The 15897-nt window shown below is 35.0% G+C and overlaps 1 protein-coding gene across 7 annotated transcripts in view; it reads right to left on the bottom strand.

The window, feature by feature from the left end:
* The window catches only part of LOC137406510 (UDP-GalNAc:beta-1,3-N-acetylgalactosaminyltransferase 2-like), a 60882-nt gene that overhangs the window by 30905 nt on the left and 14080 nt on the right, over positions 1-15897 (bottom strand). For 6 of the 7 annotated variants that reach the window (XR_010979888.1, XR_010979889.1, XM_068093094.1 and 3 more), the window contains exons 2-6: positions 11618-11787; positions 11354-11477; positions 10564-10661; positions 9545-9621; positions 681-782 (exon numbers count right to left, since the gene is read on the bottom strand). Coding sequence is in view for 5 of the 7 variants with exons in the window: in XM_068093094.1 (XP_067949195.1) it covers positions 681-782; positions 9545-9621; positions 10564-10661; positions 11354-11477; positions 11618-11684 (468 nt within the window). In the remaining 2 variants the exon portion in view is untranslated. The remainder of the gene's footprint in view (positions 1-680; positions 783-9544; positions 9622-10563; positions 10662-11353; positions 11478-11617; positions 11788-15897) is intronic. The other variant, XM_068093092.1, reaches the window with a different exon arrangement.

Raw genomic sequence — 15897 nt, 5'->3', positions numbered from 1 at the left:
GTAGTTGCCTGCCACTTGCCATTACTTTGGCACATTGCCTAATTTGAATAAGGTTACTAATAAGAGCTAACTACTTGCTCTCATGGGAGAGCATGCATAAAATTACATTGCGCCATCTTGGAGAGCGGTAGCGTATTTTCACCCCGATTTTCACCCAGTGACATATATCGCTCAAAAAATCCATTAATATCGCGTAGCTCAATTGGTAAAGCATTCGTCTGGGGAATGGGAGGTTCCCCGAGATCAAATCCTCTGTAGCTATAGCTGGACAAACTGAACTACACACAGACTTTGAGATATATATATATATACATATATATATATATATAGATATATATATAAATATATATATATACATTTATATACAGATATATAGATACACACATAAACCCAAAAGGAATATGGAACAAACAAAGTGCAACTCAAGAAACTCTAGCACCCCCATCAATACTTCCTGCTTTCTATGCACCCTCACACTGAAATACCCTTTGGAAACTAAATGTACCTATTCACATATTTTGAGCTATTTAATTTCAAAAATATAAATGCCCAACTTCGATAGTTTTAGTTCTTGCAAAGGCATGTGATAAAATTTAAAAAAGTTATCATGTGGAACAGAAGTTTAAACAGTAAACAATTAGAACAAGCCTAGAGTTCAAGCAAGCTTTATTAAGACATACCTGCGTTACCCTGTCATACAGAGAGACAGTGATAGCCCTACCAGTACTGGGTCGACACATGTTTACCACACTTAGCTCAGTAACCATAATCGGATATAGCACCTATAAAATAAAATAAAACAAAATAGTTTAGAGTATAGAATCATCGGTGGAGTTGAAATTAAGATAGCTATAGCGTCAATATAGTAGTTCTTCTTGACCAGAGCAACACCATCACAATTAGAGCTCCATTAAAATGGAATAATCTTTCAACAAACTCACGAAACTTCAGTATACGATAACTTTAAAAGTTATGCCAACTTCTGGGGGTCCAGTGCTTAGACCGACAGCAGTGATACTGCGCCTCAGCATGCCTTACTTATGTAAAAACTAAGCTTTCATTTTTTTCATTCAATCAATATTGTAACTACTGTATCATTGTTTTTTGATTATGGTCATATTTTTTACTAATTGACGAAATAAAACGCACATCCACACATCAATGTCAGAACATACAGCTCTCACACATCAATATCAGATCATACAGCTGTCACACATCAATGTCAAAACATACAGTTGTCACACATCAATGTCAGAGCATACAGTTGTCACAAATCTATGTCAGAACATACAGTTGTCACACATCAATATCGGAACATACAGTTGTCCCACATCAATGTCAGAACATACAGCTGTCACCCATCAATGTCAGAACATACAGTTGTCACACATCAATATCAGAACATACAGCTGTCACACTTCAATGTCAGAACATACAGCTGTCACACATCAATGTCAGTACATACAGCTGTCACACATCAATATCAAAACATACAGCTGTCACACATCAATGTTAGAACATACAGCTGTCACACATCAATATCAGAACATACAGCTGTCACACATCAATGTCAGAACATACAGCTGTCACACAACAATGTCAGAACCATAGAGTTATCTCTCCCTAAAGTGATAACAACACGAGTGTTTCCGGTGCCAACAACGAGCGTTTGGGCCACGCCCCTTTTTTGTGCTAGTCAATCGTAGTGATTGACTAGATCAATAACATCAACCATGAGAATGGTTAAACAAGGATCATGAATTTCCAGTTAAGATAGTAATTAATGCTCATATTAAAAAAATGATGATTATAGCTTATTACTCTAATATATGCTTATTATTTAAAGCAATTTCATACCTACATGACTTGCACAGGCACTGAATAGATAGTGTTAAGTAAGTGAGTTAATGCAACTCATAGATAGATGGTCATACTGGGGTTGTGTTACATTAGTGTGATGGGAAGCTAATCGACTGCCATCAACTATGAGCTGTACTACCCGGCGTTGTCCGAGTAATAAAAAAGTCTATGGACAGAAAATTTATTTTCATATAGCATTTACAATTCTAACTTTTAAACTTAATATCATGAGAAAATATTTTTAAGCAGTTAAAATGAATTAGGAGAAAAAAGAAAACAACTGTAAATGTTTTCAAGCTTTTTCAAACAACTACAACTTTTAAATTTCATATCATGAAAGAAGTGTTTAGGTGAAATAAATTAAGGAAGAAAAATAAAACTGCAAATGTGTTTAAATGTAAATGTGAAATAATTAGCAAGTAATGGCTAAATATAATCTGTTTAGCTATGATTGCAATAAAAAATTATTTAATAAATAAAGTAATAATAAAGTCTATTTTAATTTTATTTAATTTAGTATAATCAGGTATAATTTCTTTTTATTTAACATAGAACAAAATTTGCCACTCTAACTTTCAAACTTTTTGCTTGCTTACATCAAGCAAGGATGTCCACTAATAGTGGAGCAGGAGGGCATCAAAAAGCTGTCAAAAAAGTGATTTATTCCTTTTGGAGGTGGGCAATGTGATAAGAGTGGCATCTAGATCAGAATTTTGAGCTGATTTCAAATATCTGGTTTTTACACCTCTTAGATTGTTCATTTTTGAGCAATTTAATTAATATATTATTTTAATTAAGTAAATGTCCGTAATGTTTCATGTGCTTCTACCAACAATGTAATAATGAAAATGGCATATAAGTACTAAATAATTAGCAATAATCTAAGTTGGAATAAAATCTGATAACATTAAACTATTTATTCTTCAAATATCATAATATTAGAATTGTATTATATAATATTATGTATTCCCAGTTTGAGTGATATTGCGGCAGCTTAACAGTTTGACCTTGTTATTCCACAACTCATATATCATTACAGATCTGCACAACAAAATTAAAAGTATTTTTAAAGACTCAGACCATGCATATATAACATTTTAGTATACATATATTCATCATTAATGCTTATTATGTTGAACCGTTTACTTTATTATGCAAGTGAAATCGCAATTAGTCAGTCTTTTATACAGTGTGACACATGTGTTCTAATAAAAAATGAAGCGCACCTTTGGTTACAATACCACTTGAATACTAACCTTCTAACTCACAGTCATCTGAGTCTTCTGCATCACTACTTTCATCTCCATCCTCTTTATTTCTATTGCTACAGCAGATGCTTCTGCACATGTCCGAACACTTGAAATCTGTATTGTTGCACTGACACCAACGAGACTGGCATCAGTTTTGCATCGACAAAACATGTCCACGAGCACATCAGGAGGTGCTGGTTGTTGTGTTATCTATCTAGCTTTAAGCTCTCCATCTTCCATAAACCATCCATGTTGCTGGGGGATGGGGCATTGATGATGATTTGCTTGGCTCTTCTTCATATCGCGGCCTGATAGGCAGCCTTAGATATATGGAGATTCAAATAATCTAGTGTGGGTGGTAGGTTTGGTTGTGATGTGAGAGACGGTGAGCAGAAGATCTTATACCTTGCTCCATTGATGGAATTTGTCTATTCACCATATAATCTGCATATGAATGTCTCAATAGATTATTTTATTGCACTATCAATTTCAAAATCTATTCTCAATGATTTCAGTGTGTTATAGAATTCAAAATTGCTCTTTAGCAGCTTGAAGAAAGTTATCTTCCTGTTGGAATAGAATGCGCTTACACTGTCGCATCAACTTAGAGCATGGAGCCCAAGCAGTGCTTTGCATAGTCCGAGTGTGAGGACAGTAGACAGACAGCCTGTTTACATATCTCAACTGCTTCTTACCACAGCAGTAAATGAGTTTTTGTGATGGCAGCTCATCCACTAGAAATAGACAGCTTAGGAAAACATCTGTGTCCTGGCACTTGACTAGAACTTTTAAGCTAAGTTTGTCTTCCATTATCTTTGCGATATGTGATAACATGCGTGTATCTGCTTCCTCGTGGTCTGGTGTCAAACTATCTATTTGGCTTACAGCGATTGATCCATCAAGGTCATAGCTGATCATGTGGCATTCTTGAGTAAAAGCTGTTACAGGATCTAGTTTCTGCTTCCCAGTTTACTTCCTCCATGTATCCTTTAAAAATTTCACTAGGACAGTCTTGTTTGAGCCATCTGCTAAAAATTCAGACCTTTTTGGCACTGATTAGTTCGGACTAAACACAGCAACCTTCTGCCTTCCTTTCACACTTCTACGACTTCTCTCACCTCCTTTAATGCTGATATCAGGATATGTGTCACAAACAAAATTCACACGACATGTGTGATATACGTTTGCAGTACTAACTACCCATTGCAAAAGCTGACTTGCAACCATGCCAAAAGTTGGAGGAGCTTTCAGGGTCTGAATTTCAGCTATAGCATCAACCACAACAGCGTCAAAGACTGGTAGCTGATCCTGGTTAACATAGATTGATGGTTGATCATCAACATCTTCCTCAACAGCAGCCATCAGAGCCGACTTGGCAGTCTTCAATATAGAGCCATCAGAGTTAGCCAGGGACCAGCTGATGTTGCCAAGAGAAAATGATAACACTTTTCTCAAATCCAAGTTAGGCTGTTGGCTGATCACTAACAAATTCTCAAACAGTCTGTGCGAACACTCTAGGACTTTTTCTTTTGATTTTTTCTTAGCTGATTGCAATGTGGGGAAGCTTTTGAGCTTATTTGACTTGATGGATGCATTGAAATCAATCTCTTGGGTGCTTAACCTCCTCTGGACAAATTCTGAAAGCTGTGTCTCTCCTATCACATTTGCCATTTCAAGATCCTGCTTCACTTCAATGGAGGCTTTTGCAAAACTGGTAATATGCACTAGCTTGGTGGTTTGAAACGCAAACAGGTTTATTCTTGCTGTTATGAGTCTTTCATGACTTCCCTCATTTCCTCATCCGCCTTCCATGCCTTTTCACGCATCTCATAACTTGCTGCATCCGAATCACCAGGCACTAGCATCTTCTTCATGTCTGTATGTACAGCTGTTCGTTCTGGGTGAGATAGAGTCCAGCATTGAGAGGCCGATGATTCCTGGTAAACCCTATGATTCCACCGTGAGACTTTGAGTCTATTTTAACTGTTTGCTCAATAGATTGATCACAAGCGATAGAGCTGAATGGACAGTGATGTCGTGATTGATAAGTAAAATACCCCTTCTTCATAAGAGCCTCATACACCTTGCTACGCTATACTTTCAGATTAGTCATCTCAGCATAGTAAAGCACGCCATATCTAGCGTAGTTTGTGTGGTCATATGCAAAAAACCAAGGAAGAATCATACATGTAATTTATCTATAAATTATGTCCAAATTGTAGGCTATAACATGTCATGTAAACTGCAAAGAGTTAGTTTTGCTGCTCACAAAAAGTGCAGACAAAAATGAAAATGCTTACTTTTTCTCCCACCAAAGTACCATCATCATGGAGTAATCCTCATGAATTTGTAAAGTTATAAATATCTAATCTCACCTATTCTGCTTTATTACATTCTTTCTGTCTCTTCTCATGTTTTTTCTCAGCTCTTTCCATAACGAGTTTGTTACAATACTTTTTATAACAGGCATAATGACAACAAGTCTGAACTCTCATCGAAGTTCTCAATGCTTAGCACTTTTTGAGCAATTTCACATTGAATGCTCTTTTCTTCTAATATCAACCATTTGTTTGAATACTGTTTGGTTGTCTCATATTGAAGTTTAGTCACTCTGATTAGGGTTTCATTCGCAGACTAATCAAGACAGTGAAACAAGCGGTCTTGCTGCATCCTTGGCATGGGTTAAGGAATGCTGAGAACTAATTCACTTAATCTCAAATAAAAGCATTTATTAATTTTTGAGATTATAAAATAGTTTTCTTTGTCTGATATGTAAGGTTTTCCAACCAAACTTAGAGTTGCCCCCTCCCATTTCGAAAGTGCTCTCTAGCTCAGAAATGTGCAAACACATAGGTGTAGAAAGATTATAATTGAATTCAGCATAAATTTCTGACTATAAAACATCTTAGTTTGAGTAGCCCACCCTCCGAAGGAAAAGGCTGAAAGATAAGTTTATGTTCCTGCTCTACTATAACTAGTGGACATCTTTGCTTCAGGCTAGTCTATGTATTTGATTGATAGGTATGTATTGAAATCTAATATCACATGCAAGGGCTGTTTGTGGACTGTGGTGTCAATAAATCACCCTATCACCATACAATGTCAATACTTTCAGTTGATGGCAGTCGATTAGCTTCCCATCACACCAATGTAATACAACCCCAGTATGACTATCTATCTTTTCTATGAGTAACTGATTGCATTAACTCACTTAGCACTAGGTATGCAGTGCCTTTGCAAGTCACGTAGGTATGAGAATGCTTTAAATAATAAGCATATATTAGAGTAATAAACTATAATCATCATTGTTTTAATATGAGCATTAATTACTATCTTAACTGGAAATTCATGATCCTTGTTTAACCATTCTCATGGCCGATGTTATTGATCTAGTCAATCACTACGACTTACTAGCACAAAAAAGGGGCGTGGCCTAAACGCTCCTTGTTGGCACCGAAAACGCTCGTGTTGTTGAAGGCACTGTTATCACTCTAAGGGGAGATAACTCTAAGGTCAGAACATACAGCTGTCACACATCAATATCAAAATGTACAGCTTTCACACATCAATGTTAAAACATACAGCTGTCACACATCTATGTCAGAACCATAGATATATAAACCTAGATTGGCCAATAATAGCTATTCCCATTGGTTGCCTTGTCAGACTTAAATAGCATGACGTTATACCTAATGCTTGGCTGCACTGTTGTTTACAATGGAGCTAATGAGGAGAAGGTGACAAAATCCCATTTATTTTAACATAAAAACCTTCTTGGATATATAATCCAGTAAGCCAAAGCGATTCTGTGATAATATCTGATAACCACCATAGATTAAAACAATAAAAGTTATGAAATGTTGCACACAAATCATGAGCCATCAAGGTTTTATTTGCCACCTCCTCTCCTATCCCCCTTCTCTCTTTTCGCCTTTCCTCTTCTCCCAAGAAGAAGTGGGAAGGGAAAAAGAGAGAAGAAGAAAAGGAGAGGGAAGGCAAATAGTCCACCCACCCGAAGAGCCAGACCCTGTCTACGTAAATAGACTAATATCATGCTGAACTAAACATAACTAAATATGATGAGTATGCAAGTATGTCTTAAGTCAAAAATGAGACAGAATGATTATTTTACAACTGGCAATGTATCTGGCTAGGTCACTAAAGATGAAGTGTAATAATTGTATCACTAGCATCGTGGATGCTACCAACTATGATGTCAACCAAGCAACGTATTCCCTAATCACAGTTAGGAATCGTGGTGGCTTGACTTTGTCTTCGCCTGTGGTGATTGGAGTTTGCAACCACAGTGAGAAAGCAATGAGAGTGTTGTTTAGTAGTGCTGGGTTGGTGACAAACTTTCCCAGGCTAGCACTAATTGCCGCCATGGAGAGGTTGCTGAGGTTCAACATCATGCTATTGTTTAAGTGTAATCTTCAGGCTAGTAGCCTAGCTCGTGAGATAGCAAAGAGATATATTTCAATTAGGGCACATTATGAAGCTAAGAATAGAGCTGGCACGGGTAGCTCGTCTGGTCTTGACCCACCGGGTCAGAGGTGCCTTGGTTGGGCCACCCGACCCTCAGGTCTTCTTATACAAAGACACGGGTAGGTTTATGGCTAAAGGAGAGTGATTGTATATCGCTTTTTAAGTGCGATTGAAATAGAATCGCGTATAGTCCTAGCGAGAAAGGATCAGGCGGAATAAAGCAAGGTGAGTTCAGACTATACTTTTACGCCTGCGACAATAGTCTTTGGAGTATAGGTTTCACAACATTTTTCGGCAAGAAACAATCAACATGTCGGTGGTCTGGGAGTTCATGAAGAAGCCGGTCAAGAAAGGGAAATACCAAGTTATTTGTACAATATGCGAAAGCAAGTTAAGTTACAAAGAAGAGTCCACCTCAATACTATTGAGGCATTTACAACGAAGGCGTCCTGAGGAACTTAGAAGCGTGTCTAAGAACCTTTAAGCCAGCAAATTTATTTTATTTCTAGTTTCTTTCACTAATACCAGAAGTTTTAGGGAAGTGATGGATTTTTGCTTTCCACTATGCTGGGCTATCCATTTCTATATTTGCAAAGTATTTCTTAACTAATTTCTTGTTGATTATAATAGCAGTTGAAAATAAAATCTGTAATAAAAACACTAGCCAAATCATGCCATTAATCTATCACCCATTGAATAGCATTGATCCACCAATGTCTAGCCATAAATTGTAAATTGCATCTATAAACCAAGCCACAAGATACAATGATTGGTGTGATAATGGGTTCTTTTATCTTAGGTTATTGATGTCACAACATTAGGCTGTAATAGAACTATCTCTTAACCTTGAATGAATAAAAAAATCACGCACGCTGACCCGGTCCACCTCGATCTTCGCCCTCATTGCCGACCCAGAGTCAGGCCCGACCCTGCATTCCTTGGTCTCATTCCAGCTCTAGCTAAGAAAGACACTGATTCCACTTCCCTGATCAGATCAAAACTTCGCAGGCACATCATATTTAGTTATGTTTAGTTCAGCATGATATTAGTCTTTTACCTAGCCAGGGTCTGGCTCTTTGGGTGGGTGGGCTATTTGCCCACCCACCCAAAGATCCTCTCTCCTCTTTCTCTTCTTAGGAGAATGGGAAGAGGAAAAGAAAGAAGGGGGATAGGAGAGGGGATGGCAAATAAAGCCCTGATGGCTTATGATTTGTATGCAACATTTCATAACTTTTATAGTTTTAATCTATGGTGGTTATCAGATATTATCACAGAATCGCTTTGGTTCACTGGATTATGTGTCCAAGAAAGTTTTTATGTAAAAATAAATGAGATTTTGTCACCTCCTCATTAGCTCCGTTGTAAACAACAGTGCAGTCAAGCATGAGGTACAATACAAAAACGTAACGTCATGCTACTTGAGTCTGACAAGCTTTTTCCCTATTGGCCAATCTAGGTTTATATATCTATGGTCAGAACATACAGCTGTCACACATCAATATCGGAACATACAGTTGTCACACATCAAAGTCAGAACATACAGTTGTTACACATCAATGTCAGAACATGCAGATGTCACACATCAATATCAGAACATACAGATGTCACACATCAATATCGGAACATACAGTTGTCACACATCTACATTGTATGTCAGAACATACAGCTGTCACACAACAATGTCAGAACATACAGTTGTCACACATCAATATCAGAACATACAGCTGTCACACAACAATGTCAGAAGATACAGATGTCACACATCAATGTCAGAACATACAGTTGTTACACATCTATGTCAGAACGTACAGCTGTCACACATCAATATCAGAATGTACAACTGTCACACATTGAGATACTGAGGCTAGAAATAACTTATAATGAATCTTTAAAGATGCCAACAATTTTTAGCGAGTGAAATGCAAATATCGTAAAGCACAAATACTCACTGTGAATTTGAACTCGGTGGTAACAGGCAGTTCAGGCCCATCAACTGCAGCTCTTGTCCAAGCCTCCATCACCTCATCTGCAAGAAAGACCTTAGCTCCAAGTCTTTGGTTAAACCCGACTATTTAACATGTTTGAAGAAATATGAGTGTAAATGAAATATATATTTTATTTACACTCATATTTTATTTACTGGTACATGTATATATAAATAAAAAGTGTTCATCAATATATATATACATGTATATATTTCTCAAAGTTGGTGTGTATGTATGCGTGTAGTTCCAGCTATAGCTATTAAAACCTTGGAATAAAGAATCCAGATCGTAGAAGTATCGCAGAAAAATAAAGTGTTGCAGAAGATTTGATCTTGAACCCACCGGATCACCAGTCCGATTACCTTACCAATTCAGTCACACGAGCTTGATGGATTGATAAGGCTATATATGTCGCTATATAGGATTAAATACGCTACCGCTTTCTGTCAAGATGAAAAGTGAGGGCGTACTGTCATGAAAAGCGGTAGCTCTTATTAGTAAGCTTACTCAAATTACCCCTTGGCAATGTGCCAGGCTAATAGCATATGGCAGGCAACTCTCATTACCTCTCATTGTTTACAAGCTGATTTTCACTACCCGGGCAGCGCCAGGTAGCACAGTTAGTATTTAAATAAAATGTGCAGGCTCATTTAATTATAGCTCATGGCTCATATAGTTATGGTTACGGCTCATAGCTAGTTTAGCATGAATATACAAATTAACATATTAGATAGTAGAAATAAACAGAATAGGCTAAGAATGGATGCTATTGCCACATCCCTTTAACATGGGCTTTAACTGAAACAGATGCACAAGAACAAATTTATAATAGCTTGTGATGAAACATTGAATAAAATGCAGCAGAGTTGTGTTAATAAGTTATTATTATTTAATTTAATAACATTTAAAATAACGTCAATTATATTATATTATTTAATTTGTAAAATAATATCAATACATTCTTAACACTCTATAATACATACCTGAGTAATCAATGTTGAGCTGCTCACACGAGTGCACATCTTTTCTATCATTTGGATGCAATGTACAAGCTTCTCCCATCACAAACATCACTTTCACTCTAAGACAGTATACGCCATGCACTAGTTTTACGTACAAATGAAAATTAAATGAATTCTAAGCTACGGCAGGACATCAGATAAATCCAAGCAGACAAGATTCCTCATAATAACTTCAGGTAAGAGTACTACATGTATCTATAATATTTATTAAGAAAACTAACAGCAGAGCTCAACTGGTGGATAAAATGCCAACAGCTGTAGTTGATAAAAGCTGATTTCTCAAAGGAGAGACAACTCTATGCTACTATAACAGATATTTGCCACAACCACAACTTTTAAAAATTAAATATAATATACTCATATTACATTATTTACTATACAAACAGTCAAGGAGCTTAGGTAATACGTGTAATCAAGTTAGTGAATGTGTTTAATTGTTAGTTGATAGATTGCCAGCCATAAGTCAATCTTTGTAAGAATTGATAGAGAATTGATTTTGTCTAGTCGGGTGAATTGAACCTATTCATTGAAGTAAGGATAGCTGAAGAATTGAATTGTTGTGCTTTGCGCTTAAAAACCAAATTGAATCAATTCTTACACGGTTTATGATGCAAAAGAATTTTGAATTGAATAGTCAATTTTGTGATGAACATTGAATTAAATTGAGTCATTTTTAAAGCTTTATAAACATCTCTAAATATGAGAAAAAGGAAATATTTATAAAGCTGTAAATAAATCTTTTACTTTGTACCCTGATTTGTACCCTGATGGAATGGTTGATTTCATCCAGGTTTCACGTAGAGCTTTTCGTTGAGCATGATTGTTCCTCGCAGATATAATTAGAACAACTAGCTTGGGCACTTCCTTGCGCTCAACTGTAACATTGAACCTAAATAATCTCTCGTTCATTCATCAAATAGGGCTTTCAAAAGACATGCTTGATCTAACATACCCAAACTGTCATGAAAATCATATCATCATCTCAACTCAGAGGAGCTCAGTGCCATAATCATACCTGTAAATATGGTCAGGGACAAAAGAGCAACTAGCAACGATAACATCATCCAAAAGCCTGTAGTCATCTTATTCCACGCTAGAGCTTTCTATCATGTAATCTGCCTGGACTGGAAGCGATGCACCACAAAAAGCTCTTTGATTCTGTTTGGCACACACTCAGTGCACAAACTGGAATATAGAATTGTCTCACTTTTTATATGTATATGAATATAGCTCTGCAGATATTATACCATAGATGCTGCTTATTCTACCATTTATGCAATGTTTTCTAGACACTGTTTTGATTGTACAGTAGTTGTAAATTTAGATTAAGGTCAATTGCAGCAAAGGTTCACCTATTTGATATTTTATAATACATGCCTAAAGTTAGGGAAACCTACACAGAATGTAGATCGAATGTCAATTATCGTTTATTTTATCAATTAGTACAAAATAAATACCTCTATTTGCAAACAAAAACTTAACACAATTGTAAAAAAATTGCATAATATTGAATAGACAGTTAATAGGATAAATAGGAAGCATGAGCATAAGAATAATGATCCAATACAAAATATAGTAGAATTATTCTGCATGCAAACAGATGCGCAAGATGCAAGATGCGCACGGAAACCAGAAATAACAATAATAATTACCACGTATATAGTGGATACATATAACAATAATAATTACCACGTATATAGTGGATACAAATAACAATAATAATTACCACGTATATAGTGGATACATATAACAATAATAATTACCACGTATATAGTGGATACATATAACAATAATAATTACTACGTATATAGTGGATACATATAACAATAATAATTACCACGTATATAGTGGATACAAATAACAATAATAATTACCACGTATATAGTGGATACATATAACAATAATAATTACCACGTATATAGTGGATACAAATAACAATAATAATTACCACGTATATAGTGGATACAAATAACAATAATAATTACCATGTATATAGTGGATACAAATAACAATAATAATTACCAGGTATATAGTGGATACAAATAACAATAATAATTACCATGTATATAGTGGATACATATAACAATAATAATTACCATGTATATAGTGGATACAAATAACAATAATAATTACCACGTATATAGTGGATACAAATAACAATAATAATTACCACGTATATAGTGGATACAAATAACAATAATAATTACCATGTATATAGTGGATACAAATAACAATAATAATTACCATGTATGTAGTGGATACAAATAACAATAATAATTACCACGTATATAGTGGATACAAATAACAATAATAATTACCACGTATATAGTGGATACAAATAACAATAATAATTACCATGTATATAGTGGATACAAATAACAATAATAATTACCATGTATATAGTGGATACAAATAACAATAATAATTACCATGTATATAGTGGATACAAATAACAATAATAATTACCACGTATATAGTGGATACAAATAACAATAATAATTACCATGTATATAGTGGATACAAATAACAATAATAATTACCACGTATATAGTGGATACAAATAACAATAATAATTACCATGGATATAGTGGATACAAATAACAATAATAATTACCACGTATATAGTGGATACAAATAACAATAATAATTACCATGTATATAGTGGATACAAATAACAATAATAATTACCATGTATATAGTGGATACAAATAACAATAATAATTACCATGTATATAGTGGATACAAATAACAATAATAATTACCACGTATATAGTGGATACAAATAACAATAATAATTACCACGTATATAGTGGATACAAATAACAATAATAATTACCACGTATATAGTGGATACAAATAACAATAATAATTACCATGTATATAGTGGATACAAATAACAATAATAATTACCACGTATATAGTGGATACATATAACAATAATAATTACCATGTATATAGTGGATACAAATAACAATAATAATTACCACGTATATAGTGGATACATATAACAATAATAATTACCAGGTATATAGTGGATACAAATAACCAGCAAGGATCAAGTGGTATCAATTATTGTCACAATCACGCAATAAACAAAACTTCTATTGCGAGCAAGATTGGAGTGGGATTGCAAAAGTGTTACAATCAACGATAACAAGCAATAAGCATGAAACAGGCGGTGCATAAACGCTACTTTTACTTCAACAGGTTCAACAGCAACACCCAACAACAATACGGCGGACGAGATTCCATCAAAATGTTTAATTTGCGATCGTTATTAAACGCATATCATGATAAAACAAACAACCAATAATTGTATTATGCAAATCAATTTATACTTTGTTAAAATTGTTAGGTGACATAAATAAAACCAGGGTTGGAAAAAACCACGGTTGTTATGAAAAAACCAGGAATTCTTGGGTTAAACCGGTTTTTATGGTTTAAACTGGTTTGTATAATTTCTTTAAGGTTTTTGCAACTTCAAGTCTAAGTAACATCACTTATTATAGCTGCATGATTGAGTATTGAACATACATATATGCGGAATCATCTGTTACAGATGGTACTGTGGGAGTTGTTATGGGAAAAAAGATGAAAAAACATATGGAACTTTTGTAATGAGTCTTTAATCAAACATGATTGATGAAATACAGAGCAGAAATCTTATGACAAAGTGAATATTTTACATACAGCTCTATGTATAAGTAGGAATGTTAATCCCAGTGATTAGTCGTGTGGTAGTGTAGAGCAGAGCATAATGCAGATGCATTGCTAGTGTTTGGAGCAGTGGCAGGTGACTCAACTTCTATCACCTGTATACTAGCATCAATGTCTTGATTGGTGTTTTCAGCTTGACATTTTGCTACGTGAGCTTTAAGCCTATCTGCATGACCTCGAGTTACGAAAGCACACTTATTACATTTTGCCTTGAAACCTTTGCCTTTTGCAGTTCGAGCGAAAAACTGCCAAACGGGATCCCGTTTGCGAGGCATGTTGGAAATTTGAGGCACAACTTTAACTTTTCAAAACACAAAAAAACTTGATAAGCTGAATTCTAACAATCCAACTATTTTGGCTTGTGCCCAATAAATGAAATATTAGTTTGCAAACTTAAAGCTTTGGTCCAAAATGATTTTATTGTTTTAATTTCTAATTATAAGTAAACATTTCTCCCTAGTTGGACTTGAGAAAGTATTCATTCATTATTAGAGACGATGATTGGATTAGTATATTTTACATGGTTTTTATATTTCATCCTTAAAGAGATCATTATATCACTTGATAAATGCAATTGAAAATAAAATTCACTAATTCATTGTTGTGCTAGAATTTCATGTGGTTTCAACTTGAGCTCTGTCATCAATTTACTACTGTGTCCTAAATAAACTTCTACAGCTGATAATTACATATAATTGCATTTCTACCGCACAAGAACCACTAGGAGCTTAAAATTTTTTTCACAAAAAATAATCAAAAAACCGAAAAAACCATAAAAACTTGTTTTTTCGGCTGGTTTAAAGCGGGTTTAAACCGCTCGGTTTAAACCATCGGTTTAAACCATTGGTTTAAACCGTGAATAAACCCTGAAGAAAAGTGCTACGCTACAACTCACCTCTTGTTGTACAATTGTATTCAAAGAATATTGTAGAATGGAAAAAAAGTCAGTTTTAACTATCTAACAAGAAAGACTAAGATATTGTGATGGATTTACTAAGCTGAGCTGCTTTAATTACCATAAGCATTCAGCTATTCTCAGATTAGCCCTATAATTTAAAGGCCAGCTTGCGTGGAAAGCCTGTTGATTAACACTAAGCCCTTGCTATATAAGCAAAGGTGCTTCAGTGTTAGGGGAGAGAACAAAGAGCACAGAGCAAGTGATACAGACTACGATCGACAAAACTAAGGACTGAGAAGTACGTTCTTAATCTTGATTAAGAACAGGGTGGTAACGTTAACCTACCTTTGTATATCTTTGTAACATATATATCTTAACATTCTTACATTTACAAGTGTAACTGTCTTGAGTATTTATTATTTGTAACTCATTACAGCATTACGCTTGATTGTAGCAAATTGTATCTAATTGTTTTATCTTCTCGTGTTTATAGAGCGTGTGTGAATAAAGAGCCATTATTCACCAGACACATTGTTTGCAACAACTACAGTTGTGCATGAGAGCTATTACTCATTCGGTATAAGACAACTTGTACGCAGAATCCACTTGCAAGTGGCTAGTCAACGACAACAATAAGCGCTGACAATCCACAACAACCCTGGCACAACATTTTCCACAAC

The sequence above is a fragment of the Watersipora subatra genome, chromosome 10, assembly GCF_963576615.1.
Source record: "Watersipora subatra chromosome 10, tzWatSuba1.1, whole genome shotgun sequence".
Lineage (NCBI taxonomy): Eukaryota > Metazoa > Bryozoa > Gymnolaemata > Cheilostomatida > Watersiporidae > Watersipora > Watersipora subatra.
The sequence above is the reverse complement of the archived record's forward strand: the minus strand, read 5'-3'. Positions and strand labels throughout refer to the sequence as shown.